Genomic DNA, 20835 nt, shown 5'->3' with positions numbered 1-20835 from the left:
CATCGTGTGCGGTATGGAGATCGCGTCCGGATTCGTATGTGTTGTATGTCATAGGTTTCTAGTTAATTAACCTAGATATTAGATAAAGGACATCATATAATCGAATATTGCTCAAGTACAGAGCTGAAAAAGGATAAATAAGGAGCCCTAGACAGTTAATTAACAGTTAATCCTATTAAGGGATTAATAGGAGCAGTTGAGTAATAGAGCTCTTTATAGTATACTAGAAACACGGTTACTGGCTTGTATAATTTCCCCCGTTAATAAAAATGTGTATAGTACAATCAAACCGGTCTTGGAGTTGCTACTTGGTAGTTTAAATCGATACGCTGAACTACTGTATCGGTTCCGGATTAGGACAGGTCCATTGATAATACAGATCATACGATATGTTTTGGGCTGCAATAAAACAGGCAACATTTTTCAATCCGTGTCTGTACGGGTCAGAAGCAGTTCCAGGATAGATATTAATTTGGAATTAGTTCGCGGAACGGCATGGGTTTGGCATCAGTACCAAAACTACTATAGGTTAAGGATCAGTTACAGGAAAAACATGGATTCAGGATCAGTGCCAGTACTATGGGCTCAGGTCCAGATCTAAAGCTGGTACTATATGGCTTTAGGATCAGTTAAAGTTTCTACCTTTTTGCACACTTTTCCTCGATGAATGATACATGTAAGAAATTATTCCCCCACTCAGAAGCCTCACAATCGGTGGATGGAGGTGAGAGGGGGGGGGGTGTGCTATTGCTAGACAAGCCAGTATAGGAAAGGTATATTAATTTTGGTTATCCTGTTTTAGAATTGCTAAACATTTAATAACTTTGTTTGTTTTCTTTTACATGCATGCATTTCTTTTACTTTACATTCATCAACCTTCTACATTGTTCATCTTCAGTTGATTATGGGATAAATAATCGTTTTTAATATGAGATACATACGAATAATCTAGTTAAAACTCATTCCATTTTGCAAAAATTTGGATCAAATTTTCCCCCAAATAAGTCAAAATTGCCCTCATGGGGTCAATCCCGCATAACAAATTCATGCTACCAAGAGGCTTTCTGATCACAAGACGCATCAACTTTACTCCGAATAGGTTTATCAAATCCACTAGTGGTCTAGTGCCTGAAAGTCAGCCCTGAGTATGAGAGGTACTGTGCATGTAACGGTGCGTTTTCCTAACGAGCTTTTAAATTTGAAAATGTTTAATCCACTCGAACTGTAATGTGCTCGACAGCCGGGATTTTGCCGCCACTGCTCGACCGCCCGGATAATCGAACATTGCGAATCCCGACGGCAATGACAGTTCAAAATACGCTGTGCAATTGACAGTCATCAAAACTGGAGTTACTGTTTACGTCCAACTTCTGAATAGCTGTGTTAATTTTGCTTGTATTTAGCAATCTTTCCGTAGTTCATCTCGTTTCTACAAGAATTATTGAAAATGGTAAGTGTTACTAGCTTAAATGCCGCTAAACATACGTCCCACTTCATTTGCGAGACAGTGGTATTGAAGACAATGTAGAAGCCGCATCAGGCATTGAGGTTATAACCTGTCGGATTTGTGCTAACTCACCTTTGGGCTGCAGGCTCGTCGTTATGATTCCAGGACCACTATTTTCTCGCCGGAAGGTCGCTTGTATCAGGTGGAGTATGCTATGGAAGCTATCTCACACGCGGGCACTTCGCTTGGCATACTAGCAAAGGATGGAATACTGCTAGCGGCCGAACGGCGCAACACTAACAAACTGTTGGACAATGTGATCTTCTCCGAGAAGATCTACAAACTGAACGAGTGAGCACAATAGCATAGCTTTGCGCAGACAAAAATCAACTAAAATATGTTTTTTTTTAATCTTTTTCTAAAAGTGATATGGTGTGCTCAGTTGCTGGCATTACTTCGGACGCGAATGTGCTCACGAACCTGCTGCGGGTTATCGCGCAGCGTTACCAGCTGAATTACGGTGAGGCTATGCCCTGCGAGCAGTTAGTATCTCACCTGTGTGATGTGAAACAGGCTTACACGCAGTACGGTGGCAAGCGACCATTCGGCGTTTCTATTCTGTACATGGGCTGGGACAAGCACTACGGTTATCAGCTGTACCAGTCGGATCCCAGCGGCAACTATGGTGGATGGAAGGCAACCTGTATTGGCAACAATTCGGCGGTATGTCATAGCAAGAGCTCACTGTTCGATGTGATTTTACATTAATTTTGTTTTGTAATTGCCAGGCCGCCGTTTCCGCATTAAAACAGGAACTAAGCGATAGCGATATCAGCCTCGTGCAGGCGCAGGATTTGGCTGTGAAAGTGCTGTCCAAAACGCTCGATATGACCAAGCTCACATCAGAGAAGAGTAAGTGCTGCAAATCTAGTCGCTTGTAGTCGTATTATTATTAGCCGGCTGTTTGAACAACCTTTTTTGTTGCAGTTGAAATGGCTGTCCTCACCCGTGAAAACAACAAAACAGTCATCAAAATTTTGTCCAGCGCCGAGGTGGACGGCTTGATTGCAAAGTACGAAAAGGCAGAAGCTGAGGCAGAGGCCGCCAAGAAGGAAAAGCTTGGTCAAAAGTCGTAATTTGCATGTAAGTGTTTGGTTCGGGTCGAATTCGGGCGGAGAAAAATATTGAAATAAAAAAAAGCACCATATGTGGTAGCATTCACGATTCTTAAACAACCTTTCCTCAATAGCTCGCGGCCGAATTCTATGTTAAAATACTTTATTTACAAAATACTTCGTAAGATTGTTTTATAAATGTTTCGCTTTCCCTATATTCTAGTTGTACTTTATATCATATGTGGGAATGTGACAAATGTGTTTCACTAGTTAATAGGCACTTCTGAATTTGTTTCGAGCATTTCTAACGATCGATATCACAATATCCACTGATGAGAAGAGGAAAAGGTATCGGGTATGTTCGTTACACACCCGTGTATAATGCGTTTCACTATAGAGGTATGTGATTATGCTAACTACTCCGTTCGGGAGAATTTTTATCTTCTTTTCGTTTTTTCCACACCTGTTTAATGTAGTATACTGTTTCCTTGTGCTTGTTGTTCCACAACAACGTCACAAGACGGCCAAGTGTAGGATCATCATCGTTGCGGGTCCAGTCTAACATAAAGCTGTATATTTGCTGAAAAAAGGATACGACTCTATTAGCGACTGCAATTAATTTAACGTTTGATCCCAATACCTTCCCCTAACCCGACTTACCTCAGCCAGTGTGGAGTTGTCCGCTTCAAAGGCATCGATTTGCCCCTCCGAGTATTCAAGCCTACGGGCGAAGCTTTTCCATTCATAGCCCAAATGGCGCGACACCGTATCAAGCAGCTCCGTGTCCACCTCTTCCTTGCTGTGCATCATTTGCGAAATAGTGTTCGACAGTCGCAAGTGTGCCCACTTCACGGTGGATCCGGCACCCGGCAACGATCCGCTCGAGGAAGCACCTTCGTCCACCACGGCCGCAGTATTAAACGTGTAGCTGTTTCCGATGTGTAGATTGCTCGCGTTCCTTATCTGATACACCTGCATTCCAGTTGTGTTGGAGATGGAGGTTTGGGGGGCTGTGAGCGTGTTGTGCTGCACATTGTTCACCACCGTCTGCGGTGTCGCTGTGTGATGCTCCCCCACAACTGGTTCTAACGACTGTGACGATCCGCTCGGAACAAGTGCTAAGTTTTCCGTTCCTGGCACTACCTGCACACCATTTGGGAAATTCCCATTTTGCGTAGCAGCAGCAGCAGCAGTAGGAGTGTTGGTGTGAGCCATAGTCTCGTCCCCGTACGCATCAGCTTTTCGTCGGGGCGGCAATGGAGCAGCATCGGTCTCTAGCTTCGATGCTGCACTTTTATTGAACAGAGTGCCCATTAGATTTGAAAACTTCACCATTTCTTTGTTTACTACACACGCATAAGCTAACGGAGTGGCAGAGCTAATGTTTCTTTTTCTGCGTGTGCTGCTGTTGCGCGTAAAGCCAAAAAACCTAGGGCGTACAGCTGTCAGTTGTCACAGTGACTAATTGTGGACCGAAATTCGTACACCAAATTTTATTCACATAATAAAAATAATGTAACATTTAAACTATTAAACAAACCTACAAAACGTTCTTTCTTTTTAAATACAATATTTTTGAAGAAAAAAAATCACTGCGACATTTCTGCTTTGTTGTCGATTCCTCCTTGCGTCAACAATAACCCTTGACAGACCATCGCAAAATTGCATTGTTTATCTAGCTAGACGAAGAAACGGGCATCAGCGGAGAAAAATACATTGCCGGTAGCTTAAAATGAAAGTGAGAGTTTTTTAAACTGCCTGCAAGCTCATTTGCGCTATGAACGCGCGACAAGATCACATTGCGGTGTACACGTTTGTGGTGTTTTTGTTTTCCTTCAGTTTGTTTTGCTACGGGTTCTTTCCTCTATCATTTTCGCCTTCCACCAAAGCCAACCTAGATGAGCTACCTCAAGGCGTCGGCAATGCCAGGTAAGAATTATTGCCACCGCTTTTTGGATTCGGGTTGTTTAATCGTCTATTCATTTTTTTGTTTTTTTATTTCAGCTTTAGCGGCGTTGACTATAAGCCAAAAATATCGAGAGCCGTGTTGATGGTGATAGACGCCCTACGAATGGATTTTGTGCTGCAGGAGGAAAACTTCCAGTTCCTCAACCAGCTGCTGGGTGATGGGAAGGCTTGTTTGTACCGTTTACAGGTACATCCACCGACGGTAACAATGCCGCGAATAAAAGCTATGACATCTGGTGCGATACCCAGCTTTCTGGACGTGATTCTGAACCTGGGCAGTCCCGAAATGAAGCTGGACACGTTCCTCTATCAAATGAAACAACGGCAGCAGAAAACAGTGTTTTACGGTGACAATACCTGGACTAACATGTTTCCAGAAACGTTTCATCGCCAGGGCGAGAACTCCGACTCACTCTACGTGAATGACTTTTACAAGGTAACTCGGGTTTTACATTGGTGGATTGGAAATGGGCGTGGGCGATCGTGACTGTAATTGATGTTCTATTCTAGGGCGACCGAAACATAACAAAGTTTCTTAAGTTGGAGCTAGAGATGTACGATTGGAAGTTAATGATTCTGCATTATCTTGGGCTGGACCACATCGGACACGTGGAGGGCCCGTTCAGTGACAAAGTACCGGGCAAGCTGAAGGAAATGGATAAAGTTATAAAAACTATCTATCAAACCATGGACAAATGGGTATGTTATGACAATTTGGTAGAAATACAATCGAAGGGAATCTAGTCTAGTGAAAGTGGGAAAGTAGGCGAAAATCCGGAGTCGACTTTGATCCGATTCCGATTCGGAATCGACTCCGGAAGGTCCTACCTTCCAACATCCTGCATTATCCGGAGTCGTTTGGAATCGTCCAGAATATCCCAGATCTGTCCGGAGTCGTTTAGACTCGTTCGGAGTCGTTTGGAGTTGTCCGGAGTCATTCGGAGTCAAAGTCGTCAAGAGTCGTTCGAAGTCGTCCGAAATCAGTTGTAGTCGAAATTTTCCGGGGTCGGCCGGAGTCGGCCATTGAAACAAAGGTCTGTTAAACGGCACGGCTCCTTTTGACTCCGAATGACTCCGATTCCGATCGACTCCGTCCGACTCCGGACGACTCCGACGACATCGAACGATTCCTAACGACTCCGAACGACTCCGGGCAATTCCGAAAGACTCCGAATGACTTCGGACGACTCCGAGTCCGAACGACTCCAGGTGACTCCCCGTGACTTTGGACGACTCCAACTCCGGGCGGAATCGGAATCGGACTAACAATAGCCAGAGTCGAATCGGAGTCGTGGGTGCGCTCCAAAGAGCACTTCACTAATCTAGTCAATGATCATGTACTATTCATCGTTACAGAAACAGAAGTATTACACCAAACCATTGCTAGTCATAACGGGTGATCATGGTATGCGAGATTCGGGTGGCCATGGTGGCTCGTCACATCCCGAAACGATCGTACCTGTCGTCATTGTGAGCGATCAATGTGCGAAAAGTGAAGAAACATTCCTGCAAATCGATTTAGCTCCCACCATGTCCATCTTGATGGGCGTTGCCATACCCTATGCATCGATTGGATCGGTCATTGATCCCGCACTGCAGATGCTTCATCGAAGGGAAATGCTGCACGCACTGTATTACAACACTCAAAGACTGGTCACGAAAGTGGAATCAATTTTACATGATAAATTTACAAAAAGCGGTAAGTCGGAAGAGATAGGTTTGTCGGCAGTATTTTGTGAAGATGCGACTAACATTTTCTTATCCATTCCCCTTTAGAGTGGCATAGTTCCTTTGAAGAAGCGAAACAGCTACATCAGAAGTTTATGAAAGATGCAGCCGATATTTCCGCCTACAAACGAACCGTTTTGCTGTACACATCCGTGTCGAAAAAGCTAACGCAGCTGCTGATTTCAAGCTACATACGATATGACATTCTGTTTATCGTGATCGGCATGGTTATGGCTTTGTTTTGTGCTGCAATTGCAGTTTTGCAGCTTTTGCAAGATGCAAATGCGAGCGTTTTAACCCTGCAACCGAAACTCTTTCCCAGCATCAACTGTATGCTTTTAAGCTTTCTTCTACTGAAGCTTTTATCGTTCGAGAAGGAATCCTCAGCGGAACCGTCCAATTGCTTCCATGCCGTATTAGTCTCCCTGTCGGTGGTCTACTTTACGCTATGGGCAATACTTTCGCATTTGCTCAAGATCATGCCGGCATCGCTATGGACACTGCTCAAGAGTGCTTCGTTGCTTTCGCTTTTCATTTGGTTCGGTACAAGCTTTCATTGTATTTCGCTGGGCAGTAGCTCGTTCGTGGAGGAAGAGCATCAAACTTGGTACTACCTTACCAGCAGCATAATGATACTGCTTACCTTAAAAGAGGTAAGCGTAATGAACAGCACGATCGGCACACTCAGTCGACACCCGAAATCCGATGCATCGCTGGTGGAAGTGTGCAAAGAGGAACGGAGCATTTTCTGTGCCGGTTCGATCGCTTTCTTGTGCATTCACGTTGCTATACGACGCTTCAATCAAACGGGCGACAAGTGGCAACACTTACCCGACGTGGGCGATTGGCTATCAAAGGAGGAACATAAAGTGTGGCTTAGTCTGACCATGCTGGTCGGGTTGTGCTATTTGGTGTATCAAATCTGCTACATGGCCGGACTGCTCACAACTGTACTATCGCTGACGGCTTCCATGCTTATCTACTACTACCGTGCTGCGTCTGGCACCGTGAGCATCTTCGGGTTAAGCGCATCCAAGTAATTATATCCAGAAGAAAACACCCAAAAGACACAGCATTTATTGAATTGGTGTTTGCACTCCCATTTCAGCTCAGCAATTTGTTTGACCATTTTTTGGATTAATTTGGTAGAAATATTCTTTATCGGATTTTTACCAATGATGTATCGGGCAATTATGGGACGTACTTCGCAAAGACGCACGGGAGAGCTGTACAACAACTGTATTATCATCGTTGCGCTGTTGTCCGCACTACTGCACAAACCGCACAATGTATTGCTCGTTGGCGCACTGCTGGCTACGAGCAGATTTCTCGCTGAACGTATAGACCGCATTGCGGATGACAAGCACTGTAGCATATTGCTCAAAGTAATCACTCATTATTGGTTAGGGAAAACGTTTTATTTCTATCAGGTAAGCTTTTCTGAGACGCTCAAGAGAAATATTATTAATCTTTATACGTCAATACGTTTGTAGGGTAACTCCAACAGTTTGGCATCCATCGATCTCAACGCCGGTTATGTGGGACTGAACAATTTTGACATGCTGCGTGTGGGGTTGTTCCTTACTCTACATACCTTTAGTGGACCTATTTTAAGTTTCCTCCTATTGCTTCATCACATTTTCTCCGACAACGAACGAGATGTGAAGTATGGACAGTTTAAAGGCCATTCAAAATTGATTATTAAACTTTGTTACCTCTTTTTCGCAGGCATCTACCGGTGGTGACTAACGTAAGGGAAAGAATGCTTACACTTACTAACGTACTTATTACCGTACCGGGGAGCTTTTTCATAACAGTCGCTACGGTATTGCGCGACCACATTTTCGCGTGGACCGTCTTCTCGCCAAAGATCATCTATGAGTACTTTACCGTGTGGTTGGTATTGATTCAGGTAATGCTAGTCTGGCTACTGCTGCCAAAGAAATCGTGTGCCAGTGTGTGAAATTAAGGTAAATTTGCAATAAAATTAGACGGTGTATGGTTGCATTCCTTCGATTTGTGTACAATTTGCGTTCCATTTCAAGTGTGTGATAATTTAATAAAGTAACAGGCCTAACAATTTATGCATCATTGTCAATCTTGCTGGCGGAAAGAACTTAATTCGATAACAATTTGAGAGTATTGACTTTCCAGAAGGGCATCATAGTTGCAAAAGATGAATTAAATGAATTAAATGTTCTGCGAAAATAATCTGCGACGATTGCAACGATTTTCTTTCGATTATCATGTCAAGAATATAATTTTCCATTTTCGTTTAGATGGTAGTACAGTCTTTTTTAATAGATCTTATTAGTTACTATGCTAAAATTATCGTCAAGTGTGTTTCCAGAACAGCTGTTTTTAAAGCAATTTGCTAGCCTGCAGGGCAAAATGTACATCGTCCGTGCTGATGTTGAGTAAAATTTTCTGATAAATATCACTTTTACCGCATTCGCATATGAGCAGGCGGGATGCCGCCAGACGCGCACAAATCGCCATAGCCCGGCCTGGATTGGGCACGATAATACCCGAAAATGCGGCCAGCGATTCGAACTGCGAATAAACGCCCAGAAAATTGCATTCCTCGATACCGGTACGGGTGACCTCCGCTGTAACGGCTTGCAGAAACAGTTGCTCCAACCGGGAACAGCTGCGGATGGTTTTCACCTTCGCGCTGGTGATCATTTCCGTCAGAGCTTGCTGCACGTGTAGCATGGACACCGTAACCGACTCGTTCGATTTTCTTGCCTGATCGTCGGCCAATTCGGTGGCCCTGCGACAAATGTCCAGTGCACGACGGGCATCGCCAGAAACGGCTGCCACTTTACGCGCCACCAGTTGCACCGCATCGCTGTTGAAAGCGCTCATCCCTACCAAGCGGGCCATTACGATCTCCTGCAGCTGGCGGAAGTTGTACGGCTGGAACGTCAAACGTGTCAGCCCGAGTCGAGAAGAAATTTTGCCCATCAGCAAACGCTCGGGCAGATCCATCGTGTTGGCAATGGTGACAACGATCAGCTGAGCCGTTGGCATGGTGGGCCAGTTCAGTAAGTTGTACACGACATCCTGCCGCTTATTGCAAAGAATGTCCAGCTCGTCCACCAGCAGCACCGTAGTGATGCGCCGCGGTGCTTTCGTGGTGAACCGTTTGTTCAGCAAATTGTACGCTTGCTCCCAGGCTAGTGTCTTCCCGGTCAGCTGCCGATAGATGTGCACATAGGCCTGGCGTGGCTCGGTCAATCTCATACCATTGATGTCGACAAACTCGAACTTGGGTATGTCCTCCTCTTCGGACAGATGTTTGAGCGCCCGTAAAACGGCCGTTGTGGTGGCAGTCTTGCCCGTGCCCGGCACTCCCGATATATACATGCAGCCTCCGCAGCCGTCGAAAATCTTGCCCTCCAAAAAGTTGTAAATCTCTTCGTACTCTTTCTCGCGACACGGCAGACTGCTCGGTGTGGCCGACACGTGCAGCCGTTCACGCGCAACAGCCAGTTCGTTTGCACCGTCCTGTACTGGAGCGTCGCGGGAATGAATGTTAGGTTTAATGGTGCCGTCACGGATGAGCTTCATTTTGTTCGCACTTTTTGGCGTCCCTTTGCTGGCACTTGAAGGAAGTGTGGCACCAACAGAGGACATACGACTGTTTCGCTTTGGCGTTTTAGGTTCTTCTATCGGTAGAGGTTCTAGTTTTTTGGGCGACAGCTCTAGCAGGCGGGACACGCGGCGCCCGTTGGAACATTCCTCGATTATGTTAGAAAGCTGAATGTTTCGCTTTGGAGTGCCAACTTGCGATGCGTGGGTGCTGGGTGTTTTTAGAATGCTTTTCCTATGGGATCGTCCCGACGGAGTGCTTACGCTTTCAACATCCGCAGGTAGCAACGATTTACGGCACTTGGGAGGTGAAACGTGCTCTGGCGGAACAGAAGAAGATGTGACTCTTTTGCGCAACGATTTGGGTGATTCTGTATTTTTTTGATTCTCCGAAAGTCTCAGTTTTATCTTTATCTGCCGCTCGCTCGTTGTTGCACCGTCCCTGACGATTGAGTAGTTCAAACATTCGTCATCGGTGCCGCTATTGGACGCGTAAGCGCTTGGCTTTGGGTGTAGCCTTAAATTCATTGAGCTTCTACGGACTTTCTGCAACTTCTCCTGGTTTGCAGTCGGTCTCCTGTTTTCGCTATCGCTTATCTCTATCTCGCTGAGAATGTCCGTAATTTCATCGATGTTTTGCTTCACATCAATCAGCTTAACGGCCCAACGATCTTCGATTAATTTGCTTTTCTGGTTCGGGCTGAGCGAAACCATATTTTCCAACGACTTGGTGCGCGTCAGCTTCAGTTTGGGTGTTTTAGGCGTTTCTATGATCGGTTCGTTCGACCGATCGTACATCGATCTTCTCTTTCGTGGCGTTGTCGCATCGACCATCGGAACCAACGCATTTAGGGACCATTTTCTTCCGGATGCTTTTTCTAGCTTGTAGCGAGCGAAAAACGATGGACCACGCGAGGAAGATTTCAGCGCTTGTATCTCTGCCAAATTCGTCTGCAGTGACACGTGCTCCACCCAGCAAAGGTTGAAAATGGTTTCAATCGATATGTCGGGACTGAAGCGAGAATCGGCAATTACTTCACGAGCATCGAACGTATAGTTCTCGTCGCCCGTTATCAATTTTGGTAAAGCTGATGGTCTGATTGATGAGAATAACAAGAGCAAAATAAATTATTTTCAAACGTTCAAACTAGTGTGCCAATGACATTTACCTGGAATACCATTCCACAATCGCTCGGCATGGGTCCATATTGGTGCAGTCCGAATTCAACACCTCGTACATGTGGACGATGCGTGCCACATCACAACCATCGATCGAGTCCGGTTCCGCCGCATCCATGTCAGAGACGAGTACGTAATTACCCACCTCTAGCGTGAGGGCGCCGAAAATACATTTCCTTCGCAACGAAAGGTACAAAGTAATTAATACATCATTTGCTATGTCTGCCAACCCTATGAAGAGGCTGTGCGACTTACGAGTAGAACGCGGCAAAGCGATTTTTCACACAATTCACATCCGGTTGGTACTGCTTGCCTACCCATGTAATCGGGGAGCTAAACTTATTATTATTATACGATTTGCTTTTCATCTTTTTAAACAACTTTTACAACAAATTGGCCACAGCACCGAAAGAACAACACAACACACTGCTATTTGGCGCGAACAAAGTGATGTTTATGAAATGAAATGGTTCACAAACGGTTCAACGGTTGAACCGTTTCGGACATAAGGTCTGCACAAGCAAAGATGAGTAGAGATTTATTTTATTTTTTCACAACAATAATAGCTTTATGAGGGATGAGGAATTATAAAACTGAGAGAAAAATACAACATTTATTCGATGATTTACTGTTTTATGTGTAGAAGACGGATTAAATCTGCAATAAAACAACATAAATTCATTTTCCATTCTGTACTCCTTTGTGAACCTTGATATTTGCTTGATAAAATGTTGCGTATTATTACTTTCTTGTCAACTGTCGCAAAGCGCGCGCTTTTTCTGTTTATCAAGAGATTTGCCTCGCTTGTTGTACTGTGTGTGGTATTGATTGCTAGCTGGTCCGATTTTCTAACTCATTCTCTGCTTTGTTCGTGCTGTTAGTTGCTGTCTGTCTAATTTCATAACGCACTAAAATGTCTAGCCCTGCAAGATCAACCCGTAGCCGTCGGGGAGGAGATAGTTCCCAGGAAAATTCTCAAAGAACTCCAATGAAGCAGAGTAAGATGCGCGAATGAATTGACCCTAAGTACGACGACGCATCACCCTGAAACTTTTTTCTATTTTACAGGCACTTCCAACAGTGAAACGGAAACGCCAATGCGCATTGGAAGCAGCATGCCGACCAACGGGGCGAGTGTGGCGATCGAAAGCTCCGATCAAGTAACGGTGCCCACCTCGCCCGCGGTCGATCAGCCGGTGGTGCAGGCGACCAGTCCCTACGGCCGTGCTGCTGGTATGAGCCAGATTGACATCAGCTCGCCGCTGAACTATGGAACACCCAGCTCGATGGGATCGATTCGTACGCCCAGATCCGGTGTTCGCGGTACACCAATGCGCCAGCGACCGGATTTGCGGGTGGATAAGCTTCCGCGCCAAGTGAATGTGGGCAGCTCGGATGCACATCTCGATCCGATACAAGAAGAGAGCCAAGCTTCGGCTGGTGACATTCCTAGCTCCGGTCCCCGTTTGGTTGTGTGGGGCACGAATGTCGTTGTGACGGAATGCATGAGCAAGTTTAAGCAATTCATCTTGCGCTACATCGACCCGAATGCGGCACAGGATGAATTGACGGAAGGCATCAATCTCAATGAGCCACTGTACATGCAGAAGCTGGAAGAGGTAAAAGAAACGCAAGGGAGCTATACATACAACTTCAGTGTATTGATTGTATTTTTATCGTTTGATTTGTACAGATCCACACATTGGAGGAACCGTACTTGAACTTCAACTGTTCGCATTTGAAAACATTTGACGAGACATTGTACCGTCAGCTGATATGTTATCCGCAAGACGTAAGTTTAAGAAGGATTGGCGTTGTTAAACCGCGAAAGCTAACCAATTGGTTTCTGTTCCGTTCAGGTGATCCCTGCGCTGGATATGGCGGTGAACGAGATGTTCTTCGAGCGATACCCGGCAGCTATACTTGAGCATCAGATTCAAGTACGTCCGTTCAATGCGGACAAGACACGCAATATGCGTGCACTCAACCCAGAGGATATTGATCAAATCATCACGATCAGCGGCATGGTGATCCGTACGTCGAACATCGTGCCCGAAATGCGCTGTGCGTTCTTCAAGTGCTCGATTTGCAGCTTCTCCGTCGTGGTGGAGCTGGAGCGGGGCCGCATTGCAGAGCCAACGCTTTGTTCGCACTGCAACACGAACCATTGCTTCCAGCTCATCCACAATCGCTCGCAGTTCGCTGATCGTCAGCTAATTAAGCTGCAGGAATCGCCGGACGATATGGCAGCTGGGCAAACGCCCCACAACGTGCTGCTGATGGCGCACGAAGATTTGGTGGACAAAGTGCAGCCGGGTGACCGTGTTACGGTGACCGGTATCTACAAGGCGATGCCGATACAGGAGAACCCTCGTCAATCGGCAATGAAATCGGTCTACCGCACGCACATCGATGTGCTGCACTTCCGCAAGGTGGACGAGAAGCGGCTGTACGAGGAGGAGGAGGGTAAGGACCACATGTTCCCACCGGAGCGGATTGAGCTGCTGAAGAAGATTGCGGAGAAACCGGATGTGTACGATCGGTTGGTGCGCTGTATCGCTCCGTCCATCTACGAGAACACGGACATCAAGAAGGGCATCTTGTTGCAGATGTTTGGCGGGTCGAAGAAAAAGCAGGCCACCTCTGGGCGGCAGAACTTCCGTGCCGAAATACACATTCTGATGTGCGGTGATCCTGGAACGTCCAAATCGCAGCTGCTTCAGTACGTGTACAACTTGGTACCACGCACCCAGTACACATCCGGCCGTGGCTCTTCGGCGGTCGGTTTGACGGCCTACGTTACGAAGGACGCCGAGACGCGACAGCTGGTGCTGCAAACGTACGTACACATTTGCGCTAAGGTGTGCTCCGAATTTCACAAATAATGTGTTTTTTTCTTCCTTCGAAATAGTGGTGCTTTGGTGCTGGCAGACAATGGCGTGTGCTGTATCGATGAGTTCGACAAGATGAACGATTCGACCAGAAGCGTGTTGCATGAGGTGATGGAACAGCAAACGTTAAGCATTGCAAAGGTGGGGATTATCTGCCAGTTGAACGCTCGCACATCGATTCTGGCTGCAGCCAATCCTTCCGAATCTCAATGGAACAAGAACAAGACGATCATTGAAAACGTGCAGCTACCGCACACGCTGATGTCCCGCTTCGACTTGATTTTCCTAATCTTGGACCCTCAGGACGAGGTGTTTGATCGGCGGCTCGCGGCTCACTTGGTTTCCATGTACTATGCAACGCGCGAAGAGGACGAAGATACGCTAGTGGTAAGTTACCATTCGACTCCCTGCCATGTGCCATTCCATTATAGTAATTGTTTCTCCGCTTTTCAGGACATGAGTGTGCTGCGTGACTACATTGCATATGCCAAGGAACACATCAATCCAGTGCTGTCTGAGGAAGCCCAGCTGCGGCTCATTCAAGTGTACGTCGACATGCGAAAGGTGGGCGCAGGTAGAGGGCAAATTTCGGCCTACCCTCGGCAGCTGGAAAGTTTGATCCGTCTGTCGGAGGCTCACGCTAAGGTGCGCCTCAGCGAAACGGTAGATGTGCAGGACGTCGAGGAAGCCTGGCGACTTCATCGAGAGGCGCTGAAACAATCGGCGACTGATCCACTGTCCGGCAAGATTGATGTCGGTATCCTTACCACGGGCTTGTCCAGTGAGGCTCGCAAAAAGCGCGCGGAAGTAGTGAAGTCAATCAAGGCAAATCTTAAAGCAAAGGGTAAAATCTCCACCATTCCATATCAGAAACTGTTTGGCGAAATCAAGGACGGTTCACAAGTGGTAAGTTAGACTAGCATTGCACAATAATGGAGATCTAAGTTTGATATTGTTGTATTTTTTGCTTTTGCAGCTCATTACGAAAGAAATGTTTGAAGACGCTCTGAAGGAATTGCAGGACGAAGGAGTGATCGTTATCGTTGGCAACAACACGATTCGCGTTTGTTAATTTTCTATTCTCGTAGGCTTACACTATCATCGTGTGTGTGTTTTTTTTATGAACATATCGAACCCTCGTACCTTGAAATGAATAATTTTTGGCATAATCCTAAGGTAATATTTTTCATTTACTTCATAATAATAAACAATTTCTAATAATTTTCATTGATGTTTTGTCCTAGTAAATATTAGGATTAATTGATAATACACATTATCATCCTTTTCAAATCACATGAAGTAAATCAATCATGCCAGAGCTTTACTTATGGAGACTCACTACACATTTCGCATTGGTTCTGTCCTTTGTAGAATCAGAATGTGCAGATATGCATCGTATTTTCCCACAACGTGTACGCATGAACATGAAGATAAACCAGGCTTAATTAATTTTTCTTATTAAGCGGTCGTGACCGGCCTCTAGAACAGGATGACGAGTGTTATTTACATCACCGAACCTTTATTTCTTTCTTTTCTTGCTGCGGTTGGACGGGTTAAATGATAATCGAATCAGGGCACGATCTTTACTGAAGCCGACGACAGTTCCATCATCAGATAATCCGATTGCCCCGCGCTAAAATGTTTAACTGAGTACTCAAAACGCTGTACGAATGTGGCAAATTTGTTTTGCCTATTTGTATGCTACAACAAATTTTATTTTAAATAACTATTACACCTTTCCACTTTCACCTTCTTTTTTGAGCGGTTTCAAATCGTCCAAATAGATGGTGTGTTTTTCGAACAGCTGAACCAATTCTTCGCTCGGTTTATTGTACTCTCGGTCAAACTCGGACCCAACGCTCCAAAGCGACTCCAAATCGTATTGTTCTCTCGCCTTGGTGGAGAAAATGTGCAGAGCAATGTTTCCTACAAGCATGGTACAATGGAACTCTAGTGAGTATAGCTATAAAACGTTTCGACAGCATATTCCACATTACCTAGATCCAGCGCCATCCAGTCGCTGCTAGATTCGCCTTCAATCTTTGGTATGATATCGCTGGGATGTCGTTTCATTTTGAACACCTTCCGCACAAACTCGGCCATTCCTCGCATGTGTCTTACACTGCGACCCGTGACGATGCACATGTAATCTACGTACTTAATGTCCTTTGGAACCGTGCATACAAAAATATTTATAGCACTGTTCAGTCGCAGTACCGTTACCAAATCTTCTATCTCGTACACTCCTGTTTTGCCTCCTGCAATGAGGAACAAATAATTATGCAACAAAGAGTTAGAGCCCTGAGTGTGACTGTCACCATCCAACCAGCCCCGTGGGTGCCGCTGACTTACTGGATAAATTTATACCACTGTACATGTCTGGCAAATCGTGAATCTTTTCCGGCTGTTGTAAACCCGCTTCGTGAATCTGTCGTTCCTCGTCCACGTCTAGAATAACCGGTGCGTCGGTATCTCGAAACACCTGATATTTAGCAGCAATTGAGCGAGCGCTTGGGACGTGCTGCTCTTTGCCCTTCGTCTGCTTGCGGATATCTTCTAGGGGAATTTTCGACGAAAACTCATCATGAAATGATCGGAATGTAGGTAATACTAACGCTCGATTAAACTTCGGTATGGATCTTCTTATAGCGTTGGCCATAGTTAACACCAAATAGCAGTACAGGCGTTGGTAAGAGATCGAAAACAACGTGAATTTAGGAAAGGATGGAACGTGCGCCGACAGTATAAACAATAACAAACATTGCACAGTAGCGAACAGATAGGTCATGACTGGATGACTTTTTTATATCATAAACATTATGGTATGCTTTGAAAAGTTTCCATTTACAGAAAGTATTCATGATAAATTCGAAAAATATCCGTTAAAGGACATCAGTCATTTTTTACATGTATGATTGATTAACATTAATTTAATCGATTACAAACCTATGTAAATTACTGTGTATTTGTTTAGCATCAGAAGGTACATCTGTAACGGATCTGTTTTTATTGTTTTATCAGAATCTTTTAGTAGCTTAAATTGCGGGAACATTTGTTGCCAAATTTACGATCTACTGTTTACGGGATCTACTGTCAAATTCATGATGCGGGAACATTTTTGTTGCAAGAGAAAGAAATCGATTTGTTTCATGTTTATTTGCTGCAGGAACAATTTCAAACTTGTTTACGTACCAAAACGGATAAAAAAACTCCAAGTTAATTTGAAATGTTTTTGTGACCAAATACGTGCATGGTTTTTGAAGAAAATAGAAATATCCAGAAATGTTGCCGCAACATGTTGTAATAGACACGGACCTAAAATGCTCCTTTTATTGAACATTTTCAAATAAAATTGCTGCAACGTATTAAACACAATCAAGGCTATTTTACAAAACACTGCAAAGATTTACAATTCGTGAAAAAAATAAAATAAAATAATAATACCGAAAAGTTATTTCATAATAGACAATATGTAAAATGCGATAACTTGTTATCATCTTAACCGTTTCGGTTGTTGGATGCTTAAAGAAGAGCAAATGATGCTTAAAGAAGAGCAAGAGCTACGCAAATGCTGTTGATATCGATGTAAAAATGACGAGATAGATGTATACAAAACAAGTTGAATGACATAATGCGCCGGTTCAAAGATACGTGCTATGTATGATGGCTGTATTTGTTTCTGTTTGCCTATAAACAGCTATGTCAACAATAAGCGGCATTTGCCCTTTTCTTAGGGACACTCTAAGATGCGTATAGTGATACGATTAAGTAGATAAGCAAGTTACACGGAAGACGCGTAAGCAACCATATATCACGGACGTTTAAATGCGTATGCACCTTTCATTCGTAAAGTTAATTGCATTCCCCTGTAACATAGGAAAAATATCATATCTTCTATACGGCGTAACAGTGCGAAGAAACCGGTTGTACGTAGTAAACTTTTAGTAAGAATATTTGTACAGCTCGTAACACAGAATCCATCCCGACAACACACGAAAAATAAATCAGTAACCAAAACATTGCTCGCCTTATCAATGAGATAAGCTGTGTCACGCACACACTGATGTTCGCCGGGCAAACACAACGAAAAGGCTTGGCCGTGTTCGGATTGGATGCATCTGCCCATCTATCTCGGGACACGAAGAACTAACTGGCCAAATCAGCCGGCAGGTTGCGCGGTTGTTATTACGCTTGCGACTGTTGAACCGCACACTTCGTGATACGCAAGTAGCTCGTCCCTGGTTTGCGCAAGTTTTAAACCTTAGATTTCGCACGATGAGTTTGTCCCGATTCCGTTTGATTACGTTCGATGTACATAATACGCTGCTACAGTTCCGCTCTAGCCCAGGCAAGAAGTATGGTGAAATTGGTGCAATGTTCGGTATAAGCAACAACAACAACCAACTAGTCTCAAATTACGTCCAGAGCTGGTGAGTTTTAGATGGTGGGGGCACCACGGGTCATGTTGGGTAGGGTGCTCGCCCAACGCGATATCGGTCCGGGTGCGATAACGAGGATTCTCCCGTCTTTTCAATTCTCTTTCCCCGTTATCCGATCGATAGGCACAAAATGAATCGGCTCCATCCGAACTTTGGACTGAAGACGAAAATTACCTACAAACAATGGTGGCAGATGATGATAGACGGTAAGTCGATGGATTAGCATAAATTACGTAATTCTCAGGACATACGACCTAGCATATTATGCAGGAGTGAGCTGGCAAACTTAACGGAGAAGGAGTAGTTTGTAGCGATCTTGAAAATGACGGTTGTATTCTTTCGAACGAGAGTGGGTCAGTGTCGGATCGATGGATAGAAGCACATGGCCCAGTGTGTGGTTGCCGCCACCCTGTGAATCGTTATCAAGCGGTGCTTTAGTGCCATTGAATCTAATGGCCGATAGGGACATGCGTGGTTGTGATTGTGCGATCTGATAGGGTCAATGATTTATTTTACAGTGGTTTTACAGCTCTATGATATTGATTTTATTTTGTGTATTTTTTTACATAATATTAATCATATATATTACGTTTAAATTTTAGGCATTTTTAATGAAAATGGTACACACAACACGCCGCCAGAGAAGATTGAACAGATGACCGAACATTTCATGGAGTACTTCAAAACGAGCGTCTTTTGGCAACATTGCTATGGTTCGGTGGACTTTCTGAATTACCTGAAGCTTCAGCGGCATGTGGAGTCCAGTGGACAGAAAGAACCACCGTTCAAGCTAGGAGTGATCTCAAACTTTGACCCCCGGCTAGACGTATTGTTGCGGAACATGAAAATCAACCACTATTTCGACTTTGTGCTGAACTCGTATGATGTGGGCTATATGAAACCGGCTCCGGAAATATTTGACCGTGCGATGAAGGCAGCCGAGATTAAGGATCTTAAACCACACCAATGTTTACATATTGGGGCGACACCGGCGACCGATTACTTTGGCGCACGAAATGCTGGATGGTACAGTCTGCTGGTGCACGAAAAGTCGGCGGAAGAGTTGACACGAAAATACGGCCAGCTGGTCGAGGACAACCATGTGTTTTCTAGTCTGTTTGATATTCACAAGAAGATATCGAATGATTACATGAGATGGTAAATGATATTAGCTGTGTGTGAGTGAAAATGTTACACTTTATGAATAAAATTGTTTTTCAATTTAATTCGTTTTTGCTCCATTTTGTTTTATTGGCCGAGCCTCTATTCAGCAGGTTCAATAATTTATCAAACTATGATTCGAAATCGGCTCCGAAATCGGAATTGACTTCGAAATCTAAGCCGGTTTCGGCATCTCCATAAGACGTTGGGATCCAATGATGCTGCGTATTTATAGCCGCAAAGAATACAAATGTAATAGTAAACGATCTATTCTCATGGAGATTTCCGGACAGATATCGCAACTGAAACATCTTATTTGAATTCAAGAAATAATTCTCTCTCCAAAGCTAATTCCCATCCTGGAGTCAATTCTGATTCCGTTACCGAAACAAATTACGATTCCCAGGTCGATTCCGATTTTGGAGTCGACGCCGATTTCGGAATTGATTTCAGCAACAGAATTGGCTCCGGAATCGCTTCCGAACATAAAATCGGAATCGGGTAGGTTCGATTCCGAGTTCCCGCCACTAATCCACATGCAAGCATAAAAATACACAAAATTGCTGAGCCAGAACGTTATGAAATATTTCGTTTTTTTTTTTGCATTTCAGTCACCATCTCATGAGGATCGACCGCTGTTTATGGCAGTTGGTTTCTGCACGCACAAGCATATTTCCTATAAGCACCTTGAGACCATGTCAACATGGTGCCTCAATCAGTGTGGCCAGAATATTTTGGTGGTTTTCGGTAAGCGCATCAAAATTTTATCGGTTAATCGGTTTTCGTTAGGCCAAACATACACGGACCGGAATTTCGCGGCCGCGGAATTCCGCCTGCTGTCAAACCCATATAAAAAGTGTCAATGGCAACTTTCCCGAACTGTCATATCCATACATTTTTCAGCAAGCGGAATTCCGCGGCCGCGAAATTCCGGTCCATGTATTTTCGGCCTTAGGTTAAAACTCGAAACTTAACTGAGTTAAAAGAAGTGAAAGCGAACGAAGTGTTAAGCGGGATTACGCCCCCGGGGGGGGGGGGGGGGGGGGGGGTGGGAAATCCCACCTATTTGAAGAATTTGGCTTGTGTGCTTGTGACGTCGGTTTTGACGTTTTGCGACGGTTTTGCGACGATGGCCACCAAAAGGCTCGCCTTGACCTGCGGGCCAGTGTGGCCAGATTATATTGGTAGATTTCGGCAGGAGCACTGTTGAGAACGCAATCATTTAAATTTAATCAATTATCTTAACGTCAATTTCTTTTTACCCTACAAGCAAAGAGAATAAAAAAGTGTGCGACTTTCAGGCGAGGGGAATG

At 44.7% G+C, this 20835-nt stretch overlaps 7 protein-coding genes across 7 annotated transcripts; 4 read left to right on the top strand and 3 right to left on the bottom strand.

Annotated features, from left to right (window-relative positions):
* The first annotated feature begins 1308 nt into the window (after positions 1 to 1308).
* On the top strand, positions 1309 to 2679 carry LOC121592858 (proteasome subunit alpha type-4). Its single transcript, XM_041914700.1, has 5 exons — positions 1309 to 1450; positions 1593 to 1798; positions 1873 to 2170; positions 2236 to 2359; positions 2435 to 2679. The coding sequence occupies exons 1-5, from the start codon at positions 1448 to 1450 to the stop codon at positions 2581 to 2583; spliced, it is 780 nt and encodes a 259-aa protein (XP_041770634.1). The 5' UTR covers positions 1309 to 1447; the 3' UTR covers positions 2584 to 2679.
* A 43-nt stretch (positions 2680 to 2722) lies between these two features.
* LOC121592857 (protein immune deficiency) lies at positions 2723 to 4142 on the bottom strand. Its single transcript, XM_041914699.1, has 2 exons — positions 3223 to 4142; positions 2723 to 3142 (listed from the first exon to the last, which is right to left on the bottom strand). The coding sequence occupies exons 1-2, from the start codon at positions 3895 to 3897 to the stop codon at positions 2975 to 2977; spliced, it is 843 nt and encodes a 280-aa protein (XP_041770633.1). The 5' UTR covers positions 3898 to 4142; the 3' UTR covers positions 2723 to 2974.
* A 61-nt stretch (positions 4143 to 4203) lies between these two features.
* LOC121592855 (GPI ethanolamine phosphate transferase 2) lies at positions 4204 to 8342 on the top strand. Its single transcript, XM_041914696.1, has 8 exons — positions 4204 to 4491; positions 4567 to 4966; positions 5041 to 5229; positions 5887 to 6229; positions 6307 to 7294; positions 7367 to 7688; positions 7752 to 7924; positions 7987 to 8342. The coding sequence occupies exons 1-8, from the start codon at positions 4340 to 4342 to the stop codon at positions 8219 to 8221; spliced, it is 2802 nt and encodes a 933-aa protein (XP_041770630.1). The 5' UTR covers positions 4204 to 4339; the 3' UTR covers positions 8222 to 8342.
* LOC121592856 (origin recognition complex subunit 1) lies at positions 8182 to 11473 on the bottom strand. The gene is made up of 3 exons (XM_041914698.1): positions 11287 to 11473; positions 11022 to 11207; positions 8182 to 10948 (listed from the first exon to the last, which is right to left on the bottom strand). The coding sequence occupies exons 1-3, from the start codon at positions 11397 to 11399 to the stop codon at positions 8620 to 8622; spliced, it is 2628 nt and encodes an 875-aa protein (XP_041770632.1). The 5' UTR covers positions 11400 to 11473; the 3' UTR covers positions 8182 to 8619.
* A 356-nt stretch (positions 11474 to 11829) lies between these two features.
* LOC121593837 (DNA replication licensing factor MCM4) lies at positions 11830 to 15142 on the top strand. The gene is made up of 7 exons (XM_041916552.1): positions 11830 to 12029; positions 12100 to 12650; positions 12725 to 12823; positions 12891 to 13870; positions 13943 to 14309; positions 14376 to 14828; positions 14899 to 15142. Exons 1-7 carry the CDS (start codon positions 11945 to 11947, stop codon positions 14992 to 14994), a joined length of 2631 nt encoding a protein of 876 aa, XP_041772486.1. The 5' UTR covers positions 11830 to 11944; the 3' UTR covers positions 14995 to 15142.
* Positions 15143 to 15591: 449 nt separating this feature from the next.
* LOC121592736 lies at positions 15592 to 16680 on the bottom strand. The gene is made up of 3 exons (XM_041914474.1): positions 16275 to 16680; positions 15920 to 16180; positions 15592 to 15848 (listed from the first exon to the last, which is right to left on the bottom strand). Exons 1-3 carry the CDS (start codon positions 16579 to 16581, stop codon positions 15652 to 15654), a joined length of 765 nt encoding a protein of 254 aa, XP_041770408.1. The 5' UTR covers positions 16582 to 16680; the 3' UTR covers positions 15592 to 15651.
* Positions 16681 to 18042: 1362 nt separating this feature from the next.
* Positions 18043 to 19587, top strand: LOC121592511 (rhythmically expressed gene 2 protein). Its single transcript, XM_041914009.1, has 3 exons — positions 18043 to 18352; positions 18485 to 18567; positions 18964 to 19587. The coding sequence occupies exons 1-3, from the start codon at positions 18198 to 18200 to the stop codon at positions 19521 to 19523; spliced, it is 798 nt and encodes a 265-aa protein (XP_041769943.1). The 5' UTR covers positions 18043 to 18197; the 3' UTR covers positions 19524 to 19587.
* The last annotated feature ends 1248 nt before the right edge of the window (positions 19588 to 20835 follow it).

Source organism: Anopheles merus, chromosome 2L (assembly GCF_017562075.2).
Source record: "Anopheles merus strain MAF chromosome 2L, AmerM5.1, whole genome shotgun sequence".
Lineage (NCBI taxonomy): Eukaryota > Metazoa > Arthropoda > Insecta > Diptera > Culicidae > Anopheles > Anopheles merus.
Note: the sequence above shows the minus strand (reverse complement) of the source record. Positions and strands in the feature narration are given on the sequence as shown.

Excerpts from the sequence above, each read along its gene's own strand:
- LOC121592858 (XM_041914700.1), top strand. Across the intron at positions 2,171-2,235 it reads GTATTGGCAACAATTCGGCG|GCCGCCGTTTCCGCATTAAA; the intron begins GTATGTCATAGC and ends TGTAATTGCCAG. Across the intron at positions 2,360-2,434 it reads CAAGCTCACATCAGAGAAGA|TTGAAATGGCTGTCCTCACC; the intron begins GTAAGTGCTGCA and ends TTTTTGTTGCAG.
- LOC121592857 (XM_041914699.1), bottom strand. The coding sequence starts at position 3,897 with ATGGTGAAGTTTTCAAATCTAATGGGCACTCTGTTCAATAAAAGTGCA. Across the intron at positions 3,143-3,222 it reads ACAACTCCACACTGGCTGAG|CAAATATACAGCTTTATGTT; the intron begins GTAAGTCGGGTT and ends TCCTTTTTTCAG.
- LOC121592855 (XM_041914696.1), top strand. The coding sequence starts at position 4,340 with ATGAACGCGCGACAAGATCACATTGCGGTGTACACGTTTGTGGTGTTT. Across the intron at positions 4,967-5,040 it reads ACGTGAATGACTTTTACAAG|GGCGACCGAAACATAACAAA; the intron begins GTAACTCGGGTT and ends GTTCTATTCTAG. Across the intron at positions 7,925-7,986 it reads GACAACGAACGAGATGTGAA|GCATCTACCGGTGGTGACTA; the intron begins GTATGGACAGTT and ends TCTTTTTCGCAG.
- LOC121592856 (XM_041914698.1), bottom strand. The coding sequence starts at position 11,399 with ATGAAAAGCAAATCGTATAATAATAATAAGTTTAGCTCCCCGATTACA. Across the intron at positions 11,208-11,286 it reads CGCTTTGCCGCGTTCTACTC|GAAATGTATTTTCGGCGCCC; the intron begins GTAAGTCGCACA and ends TTCGTTGCGAAG. Across the intron at positions 10,949-11,021 it reads ATTGTGGAATGGTATTCCAG|ACCATCAGCTTTACCAAAAT; the intron begins GTAAATGTCATT and ends CTCATCAATCAG.
- LOC121593837 (XM_041916552.1), top strand. The coding sequence starts at position 11,945 with ATGTCTAGCCCTGCAAGATCAACCCGTAGCCGTCGGGGAGGAGATAGT. Across the intron at positions 12,030-12,099 it reads AAGAACTCCAATGAAGCAGA|GCACTTCCAACAGTGAAACG; the intron begins GTAAGATGCGCG and ends TCTATTTTACAG. Across the intron at positions 14,310-14,375 it reads AGGACGAAGATACGCTAGTG|GACATGAGTGTGCTGCGTGA; the intron begins GTAAGTTACCAT and ends TCCGCTTTTCAG.
- LOC121592736 (XM_041914474.1), bottom strand. The coding sequence starts at position 16,581 with ATGGCCAACGCTATAAGAAGATCCATACCGAAGTTTAATCGAGCGTTA. Across the intron at positions 16,181-16,274 it reads CAGTGGTATAAATTTATCCA|GAGGCAAAACAGGAGTGTAC; the intron begins GTAAGTCAGCGG and ends TCCTCATTGCAG. Across the intron at positions 15,849-15,919 it reads CTGGATGGCGCTGGATCTAG|GAAACATTGCTCTGCACATT; the intron begins GTAATGTGGAAT and ends CCATGCTTGTAG.
- LOC121592511 (XM_041914009.1), top strand. The coding sequence starts at position 18,198 with ATGAGTTTGTCCCGATTCCGTTTGATTACGTTCGATGTACATAATACG. Across the intron at positions 18,353-18,484 it reads TCAAATTACGTCCAGAGCTG|GCACAAAATGAATCGGCTCC; the intron begins GTGAGTTTTAGA and ends TCCGATCGATAG. Across the intron at positions 18,568-18,963 it reads GTGGCAGATGATGATAGACG|GCATTTTTAATGAAAATGGT; the intron begins GTAAGTCGATGG and ends TTTAAATTTTAG.